Source organism: Cervus canadensis, chromosome 1 (assembly GCF_019320065.1).
Source record: "Cervus canadensis isolate Bull #8, Minnesota chromosome 1, ASM1932006v1, whole genome shotgun sequence".
Classification (NCBI taxonomy): Eukaryota; Metazoa; Chordata; class Mammalia; order Artiodactyla; family Cervidae; genus Cervus; species Cervus canadensis.
In genome coordinates, this window is record NC_057386.1 from 39,509,985 (window position 1) to 39,525,828 (window position 15,844).

The 15,844-nt window shown below is 54.8% G+C and overlaps 2 protein-coding genes across 4 annotated transcripts; one reads left to right on the forward strand and one right to left on the reverse strand.

The window, feature by feature from the left end:
- Nucleotides 1-388: 388 nt before the first annotated feature.
- On the reverse strand, nucleotides 389-6,437 carry TP53I13 (tumor protein p53 inducible protein 13). 3 transcript variants are annotated; one of them, XM_043479103.1, is made up of 7 exons: nucleotides 6,286-6,437; nucleotides 4,282-4,353; nucleotides 4,013-4,054; nucleotides 1,843-1,971; nucleotides 1,500-1,703; nucleotides 834-1,389; nucleotides 389-754 (listed from the first exon to the last, which is right to left on the reverse strand). In XM_043479103.1, exons 3-7 carry the CDS (start codon nucleotides 4,025-4,027, stop codon nucleotides 642-644), a joined length of 1,017 nt encoding a protein of 338 aa, XP_043335038.1. In that variant the 5' UTR covers nucleotides 4,028-4,054; nucleotides 4,282-4,353; nucleotides 6,286-6,437; the 3' UTR covers nucleotides 389-641. The 3 variants fall into 3 exon arrangements, with proteins under 3 accessions (XP_043335038.1, XP_043335055.1, XP_043335047.1); XM_043479120.1 differs by lacking the exon at nucleotides 6,286-6,437 and adding an exon at nucleotides 4,533-4,757; XM_043479112.1 differs by lacking the exon at nucleotides 4,282-4,353 and having other exon boundaries at nucleotides 6,286-6,420.
- Nucleotides 6,438-6,539: 102 nt separating this feature from the next.
- ABHD15 (abhydrolase domain containing 15) lies at nucleotides 6,540-14,167 on the forward strand. Its single transcript, XM_043479169.1, has 2 exons — nucleotides 6,540-7,539; nucleotides 9,935-14,167. Exons 1-2 carry the CDS (start codon nucleotides 6,671-6,673, stop codon nucleotides 10,458-10,460), a joined length of 1,395 nt encoding a protein of 464 aa, XP_043335104.1. The 5' UTR covers nucleotides 6,540-6,670; the 3' UTR covers nucleotides 10,461-14,167.
- Nucleotides 14,168-15,844: the final 1,677 nt, after the last annotated feature.

Consider the following 15,844-nt stretch of genomic DNA (forward strand, 5'->3'; position numbering starts at 1 on the left):
GTGGGAGGAGGGCTCAGGGAGGTGCAGACCTGAAACGGAGAAAGACCGACCTGGCAAAAGTATGAAGCCAGTGAGAACGGTGAGTGCTGCAGCCCCCCTACTGAAGGGGGGGATGCCCCTTGTCTTGTTAGCGGGGTCCTGCAAACAACAACGTTCCAGTAACTACCACCAGCGTCCTGCCGGCCGCTCGCCCATGGTGGTGGGAAGGGTCTACCACGTTACTAAAACCCAGGATCTGAGCCCAGGTTGGCAAGAGGCGGCAAGCAGAGGGTGCCTGACGATCCTATAACCCCCTCCCTACCTCAAACACGACCTAAGTGACCTAGGACAGTGTCCCCGGTGGGAGTGAGTCTGTCTGTGTGGCAGATGCACAAGTTCAACCCCAGCCTCTACTAAAATAATTTAATAAAAACGGAGTTTTTGCAACGGAGGCTGAAACTGCTCCTTTCTCCTCCTCCTCCTCCCCGACCCCGTTCCTCCCAGCAAGCCACACACTAAGGACCAGCCCATCTGCCGCGCTTGGGCGTGACTGCTCCCTCCGGCCGCCAGGGGGCGGCCCCGCGCGCGGGCCACGTGGCGGAGGTCGCGGCCTCCGGCGCGGGGAGGAGCTGGACCTGCCACAGCGGCAGGGCTGGTGCAGGTCACTCGGAGCTGTCCCCGTCCGGGCCGCTGTCTGGCGTGGGCGGGAGGAGGGGTCTCCGGCGGGAGCGCTTGACCCGGCGAGGGGGCATCAGCAGCCTCCGCTTCAGCACAGCTATGGGCAGAAGAGGGAGCGGTCAAGGGCCGGGAAGCCCCCGGGGGTGGGGCTGTGGGTGAGGAGGGCCGCGTCTCACCAGCCACGGTGTCCCGGCTGTCCACCGTGGGCTCCCAGTAGATGCTCTCCCCGCGTCTGAAGTTTCGGTGCAGCCGAGTGCAGAGCGTGGCCAGCGTGAGCAGCACCAACAGGAAAGTCAGGGCCATGGCCGCCCAGGCGGCCTCCTCCGTGCGAGGGGTGGGGCCGTGGGCGGCCCTTGGTGGCGCTGCTGCCCGAGGGGCTGGGGAAGCCTGACCCGGACAGGCACAGCCCCCAGGGCTGTTCTGCCCTTTGGGCGGCTGAGCCTCCAGCCTGGAGCTGACATTGCTTCCTGGTCCCCCAGGCAGCAGTGGGCTAGTGGGCACAGACCAGGCATTATCGCCTTCACCCTGAGGTCCCAACATGGGCTGCTTGGCCTCCAAGCTCCCTGGGGAAACAGAGGGGAACCTCGGGGCTGAGGGGGTGGGCTGGAGACCTAAGGCGGCCCGCAGCCCACGTCTCCTGGCACCACTAGCAAAGAGCTGCCCAGGTCTGCTAGATTCCACCTCCACGCCGGGTGGCCGCCAGCTCCTCAGAGTAAAGGCCAAAGCCGGGGCCTAAGAGCAGAAGAGACAGCGGTCACCTCCTCCCTGCCCAGATAACCCAATGGCACCACCACCCTGAGCCAGCAACCCCATGACCGCCACACCTAGCCAGCACCCCTCACCTGCACACACCCTCGCCGATGGCACAGCCTCCCTCTGCCCAGCGTGGGCACCAAGGAAGGGGGCCCAGGAACAGTGTCAGAACGGAACCCAGCTTTCTCTCTCCTCTGCTTCCGCCGCTGCCTCCTCTTCAGCCAGTGGGCAGCCCGGGCCGGCTCCACCCACGCCATCTCCAGCGCTAACCCCCATGCTGCCAGTACAAGGGGCTACGAAAGGAGGAGGGAACTGTTAGAGCTAAGTCAAAGCTGGGGAGCAAGCAAGCGGAGGCCCTGAATTCACCTTGCCCTGCCCACGGCGCTGCAGCCTCCGCCGGTACCAGACAACCACCTTTCAGCAAGCACTTACCCGATCCTGGGTGAGGCTGGAGTCAGAGGCCAGTAAGGGCTGGGCCACACAAGTGTGGGCGAGGAGGGCAAGCTGGAGCTTCAGCCAGGGGTGGGCACAGGGGTGGTAAAGGAAGCTGACATCCTCAGCCTGCAGGAAAGGCATGGAGACGTCAAGCCGGGCCCAGGTCCCTCCTGAGAGTCCCAAATTCTCCCATCCTGGGGAGCCAACTTCAAGGGACTCCCAGGATGACCAGATGACCCTCCCTCCTTCTGGGCTCAGGAAAGGATAAAGAGCCCTGGATACTGGCGTGCATGCCCTCTTGCCTCTGAGCATTCCTTCATCCCTCCTCTCTGAGCAGTGCCACCCCTCAGATGTCATAGCTTCCACAACATGCGTGGTTAACCCTGCCAGGCTCAGACCACCCTCTTCAGCTATGTTCCTCTGCACCTGGCTCTACAGGTCCCCCATCTAGGCTGTAACCACCCCCGCAGAGAGACCGAGTCTTCCACGTATTGACCCATCTATATATATTCAGTCTCCCCAAAGCATCCGAATACAGGGCACTCAGGCAGCAGGTGCACAACCTCAGGATGGAAACAGTTCAATTATTAATCATTCTTTGATTGAGCTGACCTGATGCTCGGCATTTGTGCCGAAGGCTGTAGGAGATGCCAAAAGAGAATTCCTGGACTCCGCTTGCAGGGAATACAAAGGAAAACTCAGAGAAACAGGACTAATGCAAATAAACGAGCAAATTAATAAAGCTCAAAGTGATTAGCAGTTAAATTTTAAGAGATGATTACAAGCATTACACAAATTTGGAGAAGGTGATGAATAAATAAGGGTTAATGTGCTCAGGCAAGGTCTCAAGGGAGAGCTGACTCCTGCCCTGGGCCTTGAAGAAGGGTGGGCATGGATGGCAGGAGTGCAGGGAGCTGCCCCCCTTCAAGTCAGGTCAGGCCAGGTATAGACGGGAAGGAGTCTCACACTCATGGGTGGTGAGCAGACCAACACGACTGAAGGGGAACCAAAGCTGTGGAGAGGTTGGACGAGGCTTGAGGCTTACTGAACCAGGTAGAGCCAGAAAAACCAGACAGGGGGGTGGGGCCACGATAAGGTGGGAAATGAGGAGCCACTGGTTTCTGAACAGTTTGCAATGAAAAGGGCTGTTTGGGGAAAGGAAATAGATAGGTGGCATGAGCTCTTCTGGCCTGGAGATATTACAAGGATCAAAAATAGGTATCTCAAAAGGAAAACCAAAAGGACAGAGAAGCTATCCAACCACTGGCAGTGAAACACGCAGCCACACAAGGTGAGCCCAAGGTTTGGTCGGTAACCTGAGGTACACACACTCCGTGCTGTTGGTTAGTTGCTAAGTCGTGTCTGACTCTTTTTGACCCTTGGACGATAGCCCACCAGGCTCCTCTGTCCGTGGGATTTCCCACGCAAGAATACTGGAGTAGGTTGCCATTTCCTTCTCCAGGGGATCTTCCCAGCCCAGGGATCAAACCCACGTCTCCTGCATTGCAGGAGGATTTTTTACCACTGAGTCACCTGGGAAGCCCATTACGCACACACACACTCCTTACAGCTTCCTATTTTCCTAAGTGCTATCCCACACAATCTGTTTACTCCTTATGGGGAGTGTGTGTGCTCAGTTGTGACCCCCTGGACTGTAGCCTGCCAGGCTCCTCTGTCCATGGAATTTTCCAGGGAAGAATAATGGAGAGGGTTACCATTTCCTACTCCAGGGGATCTTCCTGACTCAGGGATTGAACCCACATCTCTTGCGTATCCTGCATTGACAGGTGGATTCTTTACCACCTGTGCCACCTGGGAAGCCCATAATAACCACTAAGAACCTCTCTCACAGAAAAGCGGGGCCCAGAGAAGTCAGCAGACTTCCCAAGTCACACAGCAGAGCTAGAGCACTGGTTGTTTTCTCCTAGGACTCTCAACCCCCCTTTGCAGCCTCCTGCCCACACAGTTAGCTACTCAACAGCATTCCTGACACCTCGCTGCATAAGACAGAGGCCTAAGCTCACTGTCCTCGGCCTAAGAGCACTGTCTCCTCCTGGAGTGGGGAGCGGTAAAGAATGGAGCCAGTGAGCAGAAGAGGTGGAGAAAGCCTGCAAGGAGTTGGCTGTTTCCAGCGCAGACCCCGAGGATGCCTCCTGCTTGTACTCACCTGCCGTGGCCGCATCCGTGTGTAGGTCACTCTTGGTGACACCTGTACCAGGGAGACAAGAGAACTGAGAGGCCCCGGGAGACTCCGCTGCGGGGGATGGGGGTGGGACAGGACAGCAGGCCCGTGCTGTCACGTTGGGTGGTGACGCTGGTGACGAGGGCAGGAGGAACAAGGTGCTCAGAGGATGGCTGCGGAGGGCACCGCGAGGCCAGGGCGGGACTGCGCTACCCCTTCACGTTTCTCTCTCCCACCGCCCTCCAGGCTCCCACCTGTGAGGGCAGAGGCCACAGGCCCTCGGGACAACGGGCTCCCGCCTCCTCCGCCGCCGGTTCAGCCACCACCTGTGGGTCCAAGGCGCAGAAGAACTGGATCGTCTGGCCTCGGAGAGGGCTCTGCCCTCTCCCTCCCAGGCCCAGCACTCCAGGGGAGAATCCCGAGTCCCCCTCTCGGCACGCCCTTCCTTCTGGCAAAGCACTTGGAGACCCCGGGCCGAAGGCTTCTCGGCAGCGGGTCGCCTTACCTCACGGGGACCCAGGAGCCCCGCCAGGGAGGCCAGGAGCAACAGCTGGGGCGGCGGAGGAGGAGGCGCCATCCCGGCCCGCCCCAGGCCGGCCGGCAGCCCAGCCAACAAGGGAACGCTGGCCGCCAGGGCCTGCCCCCGCGCACCCACGCCGCCCGCGTGCCCACGTAGACCCCGGGCTCGCGCCCGCCGGTCCGGCCCGACCCCAGACCGCGCGCCTTGACTCCCGGGCTCGCGCGCCCCCGGCCTCGCCCCGCCCCCGGCCTCGCCCCACCCCCGGGACTCGGGGCTGCTCTTGCCGGGTCCCCGCCCCGCCCCGCCCCTGGGCCCGCCCACAGCCCCGGCCGCGTGCGCAAGAGTCCGCCAGCCCCAGCCGGAAAAGTCATCTGGAAGCGGGTCCTCAGCGCACAGCGCTGCGAGTCTGGCGGGACCACCTCCCTCCCCCGGCACTGGTCCCAGCGGGTCTCCGCGGCCCGCAGAGCGCAGCTGCAGCTCCTGGGTGGGATCGTGGAGAGGGAAGGAGGGCGGAAAATGGAACTCCTATGAACTAGGTGGCCCAGGAGAGGAGACGCGTCCACTCCTTTGGTAAACCCGCTTCAGACTCATCACTGGAAGAGAGGCAGAATCCTGAAATACAAACTGCGGAAAGGAGAGGGTCCCCACTGCTTCCCTCGCAAATAGCTCCCGAATCGGAGGAGTCTCAAAGGGTCTCGGGCCTCCACGCTCCCCAGGCCCGGAAGACCCGGGAAGCTGCAGCCGGGCTGGGGGCTGCTTTGTTGTCCACGTCCGCCTCCGCTTTCGTGATAAGCCCAGCGGCGGCCCGCCGGTGCCCGAGGAGACTTTGGCCACCTCGTGAGGTGGAGTCACAGGCCTCGCCCCAGCAGGGTGCTCGGGCCAGACATTCCCCGCAGCGGGGCGCCCGCTGTGCCGCCCTATCCCGGTCGCCCATCTCCTTGGCCCAGCTCGGGATTTTGAGGGAAGACGGGAAAGTGGGTGGAGGGTGAGAGCTGTAATGTCCAGCCTAAAACTTTGAAATCGAGCAAGAGCGTCTCCTACATCCACCGCCCCCACCCCCCGTGACTTGCAAGGGGTATTTCTTACCGCCCCCCCCGAGCCCCAGAGATTGAGCTGATGAAGGGACTCAATCCATCCCCCGCCACGACCCGCTCGCGGGGTGACAGGCACCCCCTCCAAGGGCACCCGAATGCATCTTTCCCTCTGGCTCAGGGGCTGTTTCTTTTGGGGAAGTCCTTCCTGGGGAGCGGTGTTGAGAGTTCCCTCTCCCTGCAGCCAGGATCCAGGGCAGCCCCATGCTCGCGGGGGCGTCGGCAGGGCGCTAATGCAGGCAAGGGAAACGCGCAGTCCCTGGCCCTCTGGGCTCCAGCTGCAAGCCCGCGGTCGGGGCGCGACGCCTGCCCTGGCCCTCGCTGGCCCTGAGCCGGACCCCCTCCCGGCAGGAGTTATTGCGCAGTTGAGGGTGCCGGCGGGGCGGAGACGGACACCGAGATCGGAGAGGACCGCCTGTCCGGGCAACCGAGGTGCGGGTGATGGTTCCCGCTGCAGGCGCGCCGCACCGCGTCGCCCCGCGGGAGCCCGGGGTCCGCGCCGGGAGCTGCGGTTCATTAGCTTCTCCCTTTTGCTGCTTCTCGGCAGCGGCCCCTGAGGGCGCAGTGACGCAGGGGCTCCCCGGGAGCCACACACCCCACACACCACGCGGGGCGGAGGGGTGGGGGCAGAGGATTCTGAGGCTCACCCCCGTCTCCCCGGCCTCGGCCTCCGAGTCTCCCCCCACTCCGCCGCCGCCCACACTCCGCTCCTCGGCTCGCCTTCCCCACTCCCTTCCGCCTCGCCGGCGCGTCCTCGCTGCCTCTCCGTGGCCTCCGCTGCTTTCACCCTCTGCTTCTGTCGCAATCGCTGTACAAAGGGCCGGGGGGCGGGAGTCGGGGGGCGGGTGAGGGGAGCCAGGCGCGAACTGGCTGCCTCTGCGGGGCCCCGGCCAATCCAGAGCGCACCCTCTCCCTGCCCCGCGGGAGGGCCCTGGGCGGCCGCCGCGGCCGGGCGGAGCCGCGAGCAGAGCGGGGAGCAAGCCGAGGGGCGTCCCCGCCGCGGCCGCCCGCCGGGGGCTCTCCAGCCTCGCCATGCCACCGTGGGGCGCCGCCCTCGCCCTGCTCCTGGCCGCGCTCGCCCTGCTCGCCCTGCGGCTGCGGCGCCCCAGCAGGCGCGCCGTCGGAGCGAGGACCCTGCCGGGTGCGCGGAGCGAAGATCACGGGGAGGTGGACGGCGGAGGCCCCGCGGGTCAGTTAAGCGACGGGCGGGAGCCGCTGCCCGGCGGCTGCAGGCTCATCTGTAAGCCGTCGGCGCTGGCCCAGTGCCTGCTGCGCGCTCTGCGACGCTCGGCCGCGCTAGAGCCGGGGCCGCTCCCCTGGCTCTCCGGGCCCCACCTGCAGACCCTCTGCCACTTCGTGCTGCCGGTGGGGCCGGGGTCAGAGCTGGCCCGGGAGTACCTGCAGTTGGCAGACGACGGGCTGGTGGCCCTGGACTGGGTGGTGGGACCTGGCGCCCGGGGCCGCCGGGCCACCAATGCCGGGGGCCTCCCGGCGGTACTGCTGGTGATCACCAATGCCTGGGGGCGCCTCACCCGCAACGTGCTCGGCCTCTGCCTGCTGGCCCTGGAGCGCGGCTACTACCCGGTGATCTTCCACCGGCGGGGCCACCACGGCTGCCCACTGGTCAGCCCCCGGCTGCAGCCCTTTGGGGACCCGTCCGACCTCAAAGAGGCCATCACTTACATCCGCTTCCGACACCCTGCCGCCCCTCTATTCGCGGTGAGCGAGGGCTCGGGCTCGGCGCTGCTGCTGTCCTACCTGGGCGAGTGTGGCTCCTCCAGCTACGTGACCGGAGCTGCCTGCATCTCGCCCGTGCTACGCTGCCGCGAGTGGTTTGAGGCCGGCCTGCCCTGGCCCTACGAGCGGGGCTTTCTGCTTCACCAGAAGATCGCCCTCAGCAGGTGGGTAATGGGGGCCGCAGACCCGGTGGGTAGGGGTTTGGGGCTGGGAAACAGCTCTGCCTGGTAATGAATCAAACAGGTGTAGAGCAATTTGGGCAGAGTTCTCCACACAGTTTCTGAAGAGTCCAAACCCTGTAGTCTGGACAGAATCAGAGAAGCAAATTTAAAAGCCACGGACCGACTGAGTCAGCATCATTAGCTGGAGCAGGGACTCCAGCCCAGGGGACCCCCTGGCCTCACCTCAGCTGCACCGCTAGCAACCTGAGCACCTGATGCTGCACATCGCCTAATCAAATCGACAAAGAGGGCTCTGGAAGCAATTGTGACTGATTGTCCAGATTGTTTCCTTATAGTCTCTGAGCCTGAAGGTGACAGGAATCAGAAATTTGGTGGTTATTTGATTTATTGAAATTCCTTAGACCTGACAAGTGTTTTGCATATTCCTAGTACTCAATATTTATTGCAAAAATTTTAAGAATGTTTAAACATATTTCTTTAAATATCCAAAAAGAAAAGAATCTACCACCAGGGTAACAGGGAGACTCTTCCACTGAAAAGGCCTGGGTGACAGTCCCACAGCAAATAACCAGGCCTCGGCTTACACTGTTGCTTTCCTAGGAGATGAAGGGGTTAGCTAAGTTGCTGGGAATTCAGGATTTGAACCCAGATGGGTCTGACCCCACATGCCACGTCTTTCTGCCCCACCACAGTGTTGCCATCATGTCTAGCTAATCCCTATGAGCCTCACTTTCCTCTTCAGTTAAAGGGAGTTAATAATAACCACCTCACAAGGTGGCGTGAAATAAGATAACCAAAGGACGGGGCCTGGCACCAATACACGGTGGCAACTGTGATTTCTGTTTCTTTCCTTGCTCCACTTTGCCTCCCTGAGCTCAACAACAGCCCACGTGCTACCATGGCAACCCAGAGCCACTGGAACAGTCCAGGGGCAAGGTGCTCTCACATGGCCTAATTGTCAGTTTCCTTCTGCAAATGACCACCATCAGTGCTGCTGACCCCAGGTACCAGCTGGAGGATACAGTGAGGGAAGTGAAGAGAAAAACTGGGCCTTTAGGAACTCCCCTGCCCATGGAATTTGGGGATTGGCCACTTAGGGCAAGCCTCTTTGAATGTTTGCAGGAGGCACTTATCCAAATTCAGCTTGCTAAGGCTGAATTAACCCAAACTGAGTACTGAACTGCCCATCCTGGCCTCCTGGTCAGGGTGCCTGGCTCTCCCCAGGGAGGTGGAAACAGCAAATACATCCCTCTTTCCCAGAGCAGTTGCTCTCGGGCTCCCATTTGGGAACTCACCCCATAAATTAATTATTACACTCCCAGTTACTTCCTCCGTCACTCAGCCCCCTCTAGAAGTACTGATCAAGGTCACATTCATTTGTCATCATCTGGACAGCATATTATCTTTTAAAAAACAACCAAACTGGGCTTCCCTAGTGGCTCAGTGATAAAGAATCCGCCTGCCAATGCAGGAGACATGGATTCGATCTCTGGTCCCGGAAGATCCCACATGCGGTGGGACAGCTAAGCCCGTTACACCACAGCTACTGAGCCTGTGCTTAAAAGCCCGGGAGCCGCAATAGCTGATCCCATGTAGTGAGAGCCCACGCTCCACAACAAGAGAAGCCACACAACGAGAACCTCGTGCACTGCAACTAGGCTCGCCACAACTAGAGAAAAGGCTGTGCAGCAACAAAGACCCAGCACAGCTAAAAATAAATAGATATATTTTTTAAAAAGCAAGCAAACTAATACAACTTAAAGTAAAATGTTAATGATGGGGTGCCACTTGCTGCTTTGGATAGTCTGAGCCAGTGGGTTCTAAGAGGGGTACAGGAGGGGACAATTTATAGCAAGTTCCCTACAGGGGTCAGAAGTTGAGGTCAGGAGGAGAATGGTCACGGCTGTAAAGTCAAATGCTGCCCCAGGGCTGGGGAGGTGATGCGGTGAGTGACCATCCTGGTAGAAACTGTAATACAGGAAGGAGGGCAGAAATACCCTGATTGTTGCCATGCCAGCCCATGTCATCAGATCTCATTTCTTTTGAGAAGCCAGCTAGCTGCATTTTATGTGAATTATCCTGATTTTATTATTTTTGGCCACGCCATGTGGCTTGTGGTAAAAAGCCATGCCATGTACCTTAGTTCCCTGACTAGGGATCAAACCAGGCCCACGGCAGTTTTAAGCACCGGACTGCCAGGGAATCCCCAAATCTCCTGGTTTTAAATGATGGCAACGATGTGGAAGTTTTTAAGCACACTATATGACCAAAGAAAGCCTCCATGGTCAGACACTGGCCTGTGGGTGACCATTATGTAACATGTGGTGTCAATTTATTTTCTCTTTCCTTCCTTCCTCCTTCAACTTCTTGCTGCCAGGTACGCCACGGCCTTGGAGGACACCGTGGATACCGGCAAACTGTTCAGGAGCCGCTCCCTGCGGGAGTTTGAGGAAACCCTCTTCTGCCACACCAAGAGCTTCCCCATCAGCTGGGACACCTACTGGGACCACAACGACCCCCTCCGGGATGTGGATGAGGCAGCGGTACCTGTGCTGTGCGTCTGCAGTGCCGACGACCCCGTGTGCGGGCCCCCAAGCCACTTTCTGCCAACTGAACTCTTTCACAGCAACCCCTACTTCTTCCTTCTGCTCAGCCGCCACGGGGGCCACTGTGGCTTCCTGCGCCAGGAGCCCTTGCCAGCCTGGAGCCATGACGTCATCTTGGAGTACTTCCGGGCCTTGACTGACTTCTTCCGGACGGAAGAGAGGATGAAAGGGCTGAGCAAGCGCCGAGCTTCCTTCCTGGCGGGCCGGCGTCGCTGGGGAACCCTGCCGAAGCGGGAGGTCTCCCCCTCTTCCAGTCTGGAGGAGATCTTTAGCTGGAAGAGATCCTATACACGGTGAGGCCTGACCCGAGAAGCCCCTAGCCCTGCAAGGAAGAACAGAACTGCACATGGCTGAGTCCTTACCAGGCAATGAGGACTGAATGCGGCCAGGTAGCTGCAGCCCTTTGCCCCTGGTCCAGCCCCTCTCTTAAACTGGTCTGGGGAAAGAGATGGAACCCCCTGGAAGCTGGCGTTCACTGGTCCCTGAGTGGAACTCCTGCCCCGACCCTGTTCTGCACATGCCAACTCATCCCGGTTCAGCAGCGGGGCATTGCCCATCACTATCCCCTGTCACTGACTTCATAAGCCAAAGAATAGCACCATTTAAGTCCCTGGACTTTAGAGAAAATGCTCACTCACGAGCAATGACACAGAGAAGATGAGTTTTTGTGAGCCATGGGGTAGGTCTGTGCCACTCAGGTTCTCAAGCTGGAGCCACTTGAGGTAGTGGGGACAGACAGGATGTTTGTGTCTTCGGCCCACTTCCCTCGTTGTTTTTTTCCTGCGGCTGTGGCGCTCCGCTGACTTCGCGTGGTGACAGCTGTGGAAGCGGCTCACAGCCGTGTGGCCGAGTCAGTGAGAGAGGCCCGGAGGCAGGCAGCGCTGTGCGGAGACTGGGTTGGGGAGGGTGAGGAGGCGGGGAACGTGAACGAACACCTGCGTCTGCAACACTAAGGTCCAGTGTTTGGATGAGTTCTGCAAGTCTTGATTGGGAGTGGGGGGCTGATCTGGGGCTTCAGCCTAGGACCTCAAGACTCACTGAAGAGATTCCAGGGGTGATTAAGAATAGGAAATCCTCGCAGGGTGTGCTTGACCATGGCTCAAGGAGCCAGGCTTTCAGACATTCTAGGTGCTCCTTCCAGTACCATTTTGGAGGATTACTCCAGAGAGCTTTAGCGAGAGGTGTTTTTCTCTAGAGATGTGAGCTTTCTCTAAATGGTGAAAGTATAAACCTCATATCTTAGGTGTTTTGGTTAGTTGCCCTCTTTTCAGACACTGCTGCTAACCTTTCCCTCTTCAGAGCCTAGAGAGACATCTGGTACCAGAGAAAACAGAAGTTCCAAGAGATTGACTGGAGCTGACTCAGTGATTTATGAATATTTCACATTATCACACCTTTTCTGCTCAATTAATCAAAAGGCTATCCATCCATGTAGATGCAGGAAAAGCTTCCCCCAGGATCTGGCCACTTACTGACTGATAGGCTCCTCGGTGTTTTGAGGACTAATGCTGAAGATTAGAGTAAAATAAGGCATCGTATGGATTGACCCACACAACTTGGTTTGGATTAAGCCATTAAGCAATACAGTAGGACATCCAGTCCGTCCCCTCACCCCCCAGAAAGAAAGCTTTCCCCAGAACCAGAAGTTTTAATTGGTCATCAAGAAAAGAAAGCACCTCTATTGACAAGAGGCTCCATCCTGGCCTCACAAACAGCAAAGCAATTTTAAGGAGGAGAGATGTTTACCATGTCCTAAGGCTTGGTATGAGGAATTCCTGGGGCCATGATTTTAGGTTTGGATAATCTTCTCCCATTCTTGTTCTTCTAGATCAAATAAGAAAAAACTCTATAAACTAATCCAAGAATCTGAACCAGAAGGCAGACAACACTCAATTGTCTAAGGCACATTATCCTGTCATAAAAAGACTCTCCACCACTTGTTCCTCTTCCTCCACGATCCTCAGCTAACATTCTCTCACTATTTCTGAGCAGGAGAAATAATAAGGAAGTGAACCCCAAAGAAGCCATTCTACTTCTGGCTAACCGCCTTGGTGTAAGGCTTGGTGAAGAACTACTGACATCTGGCCAGCCCTCTCCCCCAGCATCTGGTACAGTGGAGATTTCAGTTTATTAGGTCTTGCACTCCCATATGCAGGACCCTATGATAGTTCAGAACTCACTGCAAACCGAAGAACACTTCAGTGGTTTTTTAAACACCCCCCCACCCGCACCCCCAGGATTAAATGGCCCCTAAGGGCTAAAATCTGGATTGTTTCCCTAGGCCAGATACCTTGGGACTCTGGTTCTTTGAGATAATAGCTTTTGGAGAAATCATGGTTCATCTTTTAGAGGAAAGCAAGCTTGTGGGGTGGGGATAGAGGAAGATATATATATCCTTTAAGTGATAAAATTACGAACCTCACATCTGAGGTGTTTATTTGGTTAGTTCCCTCTTTTCTGACACTACTACTAGCCTTTCCCTCTCCAGTGCCAAGCTTCAGAACAGCCCAATCCAGCTCCACTGATTGCCTTGGATCCACAGCTCTAATGACCTAAACCCCAGTTCTCCTCCATGCCCCTTGTGCCAGATGTACTCAGAGCCGTTCTCAAGAAGCTACTTCTCTCCTGTCTTCTCGTCACTGTTTGATGACATCACTGCTTTTCAGCCCATTTTTGCCAGAAAGTGTACTTCCAGTTCAAGCAGGTTTGGGTGACTTTCCCCTTCATTTATGACAAAGGACTCACCCAAACTGGCTCCACTTTTGTTGTTAGCTAGTTGTATGAAACCGGATGGAAGAACCCCAGACACACATTCTGAGAGAGTGCACTGGCCCTTGAACAAACAGACAAGTTACAAGCTGGGGGAAGCAAGAAAACAATGAAACAAAACCCAAAGAAGTACCATCGAGCTGGGAGTTTTCCAGGTAGCATGTCTGGCAATCCACTCAGGTCTCATTCACTTGCTCGCCTCCCCTTTTGGTCTTTTCATTATTTAGAAACACCTTTAAATGGTAAAGGGGGTAAAAACAACCCAATGACAATAAAGAAGACGTCATCTCTGAAGTAGAAACTGTGTTGTGTCTCCATCCACTGGATCAGAATGTAGGAAGCCCACAACTGCTTCTCAAAGTTTCTTTGAGTTCTACTAAGTTCTGACCTTTGATATCAAAGACTGTGGTTAAGCTGTAACTTAATTCTCTTAAAGATTTAGTATTTTATGTATTTATACATGGTTTCCAAGGTGGCTTGGCCAGAGATGACAAGATGAAAAAAACATAGCACCAAATTCTCATTTTGAGAAGACATTGTCTCTGTTTTGTGTGAAGATATCCTTGCTAAGACTTGAGTGCTGTTATAAGAAGTCTTGATACAGGAAGTGTCATTTCAGCTTTATATACAACCTCAAAACCACACCAGAACCAGAAAGTCTTCTGTACTCATCTTCCACCCAGACCACAGGATCTTTTGTCAGTCAGTCACGCTTAGTAATGCCAAGGTTTCTTCCTTTAGAAATGAACTTTAAAGTTTCTCCATGCTTAAATAAACAGATATACTTGGCCACTTTGGCAGAACTTGCCAATGATACCAGTGATTCAGTGATAGCAATGATTCTACAGCCAAGCCACAAAGGATGGCATCAGAAACTGTTTTCACTATGTATCACATTTTATAAAGTTAAGATTGAGAAGTTATATCCAGGGAGTGTCCGAGTGCCCAGAGATGGAATGAATGCCTTAGGAAGCAGAAAGTCCTACAACTCTGGTAGAATATGCAACCACTTGGCACACATCATGGAGGGGACCTGTGCTGAGGAATTGTGGAATTTCATCAAAACAAACAATAAAAGATATTAACATTTTAAAAACAAGTATCTCTAGCTCCTCCAGCCTTCCTGTATAAGAAGATAATATCCTGTTCTAGTGTCTATCACTAGTGTGATTAAACAAAAAATTCTCTCCAACTTGTTTGCCTCTGAATAATAAATTGCAGTCTCCCTGCAACAATGGAATGTCATTTTTAAATCTCCAGAAACAAACATGCTGTTTGTCTCGAGTCCTCTGTGTACCGAGCCATGCTTACCTACCTGTGAGTTAACAGAGCCTCACTGCACACTATTTACTGGATGTTGCTTCACTTCTATAGTTCTACATTTGTGTCCCCTAACACTAACCACTGGCAGCTCTGTTTAATCAATAACCAGTCCTCCTGCTCTGGGCTAATCATTTCCCAGTAGGCTCAAAATTCCCTGATCATTAATGGTACCTACACAGGGATATTTTCCAGGGGCAATTACTAATTTGTGTGTTGGACAGAGCACTGAAATAGTTTGTGGAGATGTGGGTTCTAGTTTCTCCTTCATCAGTGACACACAGAACTTTTGGGCAAGTTATGAGTTATTCCATATGAAAACACTGTGACAATGAAAAGGCCTTAATTTAGGTCTGCTAAGCTAAAATGAAATAGTAAAAGCAGATGAATCCTATTCTGCAAGTCCATTTAATTCCACAATCAGAGCTCAAAGACCTCTGTAATGAGGTGACATCTTTCAGATCAGAATCTTTTTTCCAATTCTTTTAAGGCCAAGAAATTCCAGTTATTAATTCTATTGCAGAGTAGGGAAGGACCTGGAAGAGCTGCACCTTTGAGGCTCAGACTGGGTGCTGGGTTGCCCAGTTGAAAGCAAACTCTTCCTACCCCCTTCCCAAGCATGCACGCATGCGTGCGCACTGATAGCCATATTATGGCTAATAGGTGATACATTGGTGCATTTGTTTCAGCCAAAAAACCATCTTTCTTCTTATAAGTGATGGTCAGAAAGGATGTGCTTTTCAAGATCTCACAGTTGTGGTGACAGGGCTAAAGACCAGAACCCCAAACACTGCTCTTCATGCCACACTTTGCCCTTTCCTAGTTAATATGACAGTAAGTAATGCTCATCTTAAACTCCATAATGTAAAAGGCGTTAACAAAAGGAGAAAGAATGTTTTCAGAGCTGCTGCACAACTCTCTGACGGAGTCAACATGAATCTATGAATGGTGTCTCTGAAGTTGTTTATTGCAGTTTGCATAGCCTTAGCACGCCCCCCACCCCCCCACCCCCACCGGCGGCCTTGTCTCTCTCTTATCTGTAAGAACAAGTATCTGAAAATATAGTCACTAATTGCCTGGGACACGTACAGGAAAACCCTGGTTTAGCGGTTTTTCATCACTCAGATGTAGATGACAGTGCTGGCTTATAACCCTGCGGCTGTGCAGCTAGACCACTGTGCTGATTTTTTATTTCTGTTCAAATTTCTTTTATAGTCAGGTAGGATAGGCTTTAAACCCTAAGCATTAACTCAGAGCATCTTTGATGCGTTTGGTCAATAACAACACATGTTTTGAGTTGTTGACATGGTTAGAAGCACATGTTTTACGATACTCTCTTTTCACTGCAGTTTGAACAACTCAGTTGTGGGGATATAAAAAGAAATCTTGTTTTTTAAATCCCTTTCTCTAGCTCAACCAAATTCAAGGTGGGATACTGGAAATGCTGGAGATAGAACACCTGGAATCTAATCTTGGCTGTTTGACCCAGGCAAATTAAACCCTATGTAAATGCTAATTAATCTCAAAATAGCGCAGTGTCAACATTCTAGGAGTTTAAAAGCTATGTTGAAAAGTGCCACTTTTCTGACAGT